We start from the raw sequence: 4,168 nt of genomic DNA on the forward strand, positions 1-4,168 counted from the left end.
TTGCATATGGACTTCAATCATTTAACCATGATAAATTATATGCATTCTCATCTAATTAAATTAATTAACCATAGTGAGTTAATATAGTTTGGTATAAACACCCTGTGGGGATAAGTATTTACCCTTGCTATTTGCCGTAGCTAGAGAATCAGGACACAAACCAGATAATACAGCTAGCTTTAGCAATAAATCCGACAATAGTTCAGAATCATCTATAAAACTTTGACAAACTGAATATTATCAACAACTAAACAAAGTTTGGTATTAAGCGGAAAAATAATTGGTATATGAGCTTGTTGAAACTCTCGGACCAATACAACATCGTTACATTTGTTTGTATATTTATATGTGAAACATTAATACGAACAGTTTCAAAATCTGCATGTTAAATCTTTGTTCAGACAATTGCATTAGCTGCACTCGCAATCCTTGGCCATAAATCAGCACACTCCTTTCCAATTGGACCAGTGATAGCAGAACCTGCAGCAGCCAAAAACAGCTAATGAACGATACATACACTGAAATCTTTATGAAAACTAAACAGTTTAAATTCTTGATATACTGCTGAACATTGTCTCCGTGTGACCTATAAGTCGCGTTCGAACCGTGGAAACCATTGATGCTTGCATCAAGGAAAGCTGTCCACATCACACCCCTTGGGGTTCGGCCCTTCCATAACTCTACCTTCACAAGTTGAGGTAAGGTCTGCCTGCATACACGACCCTCCTCATATCCCACTTGTAGGATTACACTAGGTTTGTTGTCATTATGCTAAACAAAGAACTAAGCTATGTAATGCTACTCTCAAAACTTGAAACTGAAAAGTGTATATCATACATGATATAACAAAAAAATCTGAGTTGAATATTTGATGAGATATCCCATTGCATAAAGTTTAATTAAATTTTATTGACGAAGATTAAGCAGATGACCTCACCTTTCATTTCTCCCTTGGGATTCACAATAACACCAGCATTATCTGCAAAAACATACTAGTCATACGTTATGATCTCAGCAAAAGTAGCTATTACCTTCAGAAACATTGCTGTGCTTGAGAAGTACAAAACACTACTAGAGCACATTCCATCCACCTTGCAAACTTCAAGTATGTAAAATATATAACTAGCCGATATAGTTTAACATGCTACAAGTCGATAACATATGTAGAGTCCACATGGAGCAGATGGGACCTTAAAAGGAATCAACACATCTGTAACGATGGACACTTCCATTTTCCAGGCATGTAACTGTATCGACCACAGTATAAGAAGGTTGTTACCTGACTAATATCTGGATATGTTTTAAGTCATACACCACAATAACAAGAAAATTTTGAAATATATTCATGTAAAGACACTCTATATGCTTAACATGCTACAACTCGATAACATATGTAGAGTCCAAATGGAGCAAATGTGAGCTTAAATGGAATCAACACATCTGTAACGATGGACACTTCCATTTTCCAGGCATGTAACTGTATCAACCACTGTATAAGAAGGTTGTTACCTGACTAATATCTGGATTTGTTTAAGTCATACACCACAGCAAGAAGAAAATTTTGAAATCGGATTACGTAAAGACACTATATAAGCTTAACATGATACAACTCGATAACATATGTAGAGTCCAAATGGAGCAAATGCGAGCTTAAAAGGAATCAACACATCTGTAACGATGGACACTTCTATTTTCCAGGCATGTAACTGTATCAACCACAGTATAAGAAGGTTGTTACCTGACTAATGCATGGATATGTTTAAGTTATACACCACAATAACAAGAAATTTTTGAAAGCGTTTTATGTAAAGACACTATATAATCTATTTCAAAAGAAAATGAAACTAAAAAAAATTAAAGAAAACATTAGAGGCCAAGTCAACCATTTCTCCCTATACGTATGCAGAATGGAAGAAATTGGTTACTTCATGTTGTGCCCATATGTAGCAGAAGTGCTTGAATGGTATGAGCACATCTGTAACGATAGACAACATTAATTTCCCAGACTAGTAACTGTATTAACCACAAGTAAAGTGTTAATACCTGACTAAGTCTGGTTCAAAATTTCCTGCTAGGTAACTTATAATAAAGGGGAAAACATCATATCACAAAATGGCTTGTTACTCTCCAAACAACAATTTTAACTGCCACTGTGACAATCCTAAGCTTCAAAATTATACAAACACGCCTTACTCAAGCGGATACGCTATCTTCACGCCTATTATCAATCAGAAACAAGATAATAAAGTCCTATGGTAAAGCTTACAATCTTCATGCCTAATTCACTTTAACAAAATCATATGTTCCAGATGTTAATTAAAGCTCTGCTATCTCCAAAGAATGACCAATTTAAGGAGAGGATGTATCGAATCGCGAAAAGTGAGGTCCACCTTGAGGAGACCCACTCGATTATATATCCGATTGTTCATTTTTGCTGGTTCAAGGATGCATCACATCATCTTGCATACATCTCCTATTCAGCAATAGGCCATATATGCATCAAGACAACCCCTAAATCAGCAAATACAAACAATAACCCTTTAAAGGATTGGTGAAGAAAAGGTGTTAAATCACGGCCTATTACAAAACAATCCAGAAGACAATCTTAAAATGGATATAGAAAACCCGTGACAGCAAACAAGGGCAGGAATGAAACACTGTATCAACAAAAATATGTGATATAAGTGTGGATAAGGTAGGAAACGAAACAAGCCAAAAAATAAATCACATGCAAGTTTCCCAACCTTGACAGGGAGAGTAAACGAGGTTACCATCCGAGGTAGGGGAAGATTGGCTATACTCTAGCTGGTCATGGGAAGTGCAGAAAAACTCAAGTCCAATTCTCAACACTACATTACCAGCAAAGCAACCCAAAAAAATGAGAGAAAAATGCAATGGAAACCCAAAAGTGATAGAAATGGAACAGGAACTACGTCAGCCTTGACAGAGGAAGGTCCAAATAGACTAAACACCTACTCATCTCATGACTGACTCTCATCTATCAGCTGGAAAAAAATATTATCACGCATGCACAAGAAAAATTGGATGCTGACACTGCTAAACCAGCACACATTGGTGCATTACTTCTATAAAGGGAAGCTGTGCGCACATATATTTTCATATGTATGCATGTATATTTATACTAACAATGAAGTCCCAACAACCAGGAGCAACTTGTTAGTTCATGTCCACAGAACATCACTTTGTTCTTCAATCAATTTTTTCAAATTTAAACATACCCGATGGCCATTTAAGAACTATTAACTAACTACTATGAACAATGGGCCTATCCCTCTACACTTGTCCACTTAATACGCCAACTAGGAACTAAAGCATAGTTAATACAAATTCATTACTAGTATATGGGTAACTTCAAACACAAGCAAAGAAAGCATAACAACCCGATACAGTCAAATCGCATAACCCAACCAAAGAGCAAAACAACAGCACAAACATCAAAGTTAGCAAAAAGAAAAACTTTACCTTCAAAGTACATGAAAACACCATCCTTTCGTCGCCAAGGTTTGCGCTGTCTAACAATAACAGCAGGCATAACCTTCTTCCTCAAATCAGGTTTCCCTTTCTTTACAGTAGCCATCACCATATCACCGACACAAGCTGATGGCAACCTATTCAACCTACCCTTTATACCTTTTACTGAGATTATGTAAAGGCTCTTAGCTCCAGTGTTATCGGCGCAGTTGACTGTAGCCGCCACCGGTAAACCCAGTGACATTCGGAATTTGTTCCCGGCGGAACCTCCCCGTCCTGTACATTATTTTGCAAAAAAAAAAAAATTAAAAATTAAGGGGATAGTAAACTTGCCTCGCTATGACATTGTGATTTTTGAGTATGGTGATTTAGGGTTTTGCTGTGGTTTTATAGAAATGGAAGTTTAGGGTTTTGGTTCGAAGAGGAGATGGTTGAAATGACATTTTTCTCCTTCTACTTTTTTAGGGCGCCGTCAGTGTTTTGTATGAAGATTCTTGGGCTGGGAATTTTTGGGTTCTATTTAGGTTTGTTATACAGCTTAGGGGAGTCCATTTCCATCTTGTGTCGTGAATAGGCCCGTGAACGAGGAAAAAGGAGATTTTTCGTTTGGCGTTTGGTTCAAAATTTTGAAAAGAGAATTTCGAATAAAAAATTTAAGTTTTTGCAAAAATGTTAG

At 36.7% G+C, this 4,168-nt stretch overlaps 1 protein-coding gene across 1 annotated transcript; it reads right to left on the reverse strand.

Annotated features, from left to right (window-relative positions):
* Positions 1-188: 188 nt before the first annotated feature.
* LOC107817927 (large ribosomal subunit protein uL14x/uL14z/uL14y-like) lies at positions 189-3,861 on the reverse strand. Its single transcript, XM_016643824.2, has 3 exons — positions 3,484-3,861; positions 938-979; positions 189-480 (listed from the first exon to the last, which is right to left on the reverse strand). The coding sequence occupies exons 1-3, from the start codon at positions 3,734-3,736 to the stop codon at positions 398-400; spliced, it is 378 nt and encodes a 125-aa protein (XP_016499310.1). The 5' UTR covers positions 3,737-3,861; the 3' UTR covers positions 189-397.
* Positions 3,862-4,168: the final 307 nt, after the last annotated feature.

Source organism: Nicotiana tabacum, chromosome 7 (genome assembly GCF_000715075.1).
Source record: "Nicotiana tabacum cultivar K326 chromosome 7, ASM71507v2, whole genome shotgun sequence".
In the NCBI taxonomy this organism is placed as follows: Eukaryota; Viridiplantae; Streptophyta; class Magnoliopsida; order Solanales; family Solanaceae; genus Nicotiana; species Nicotiana tabacum.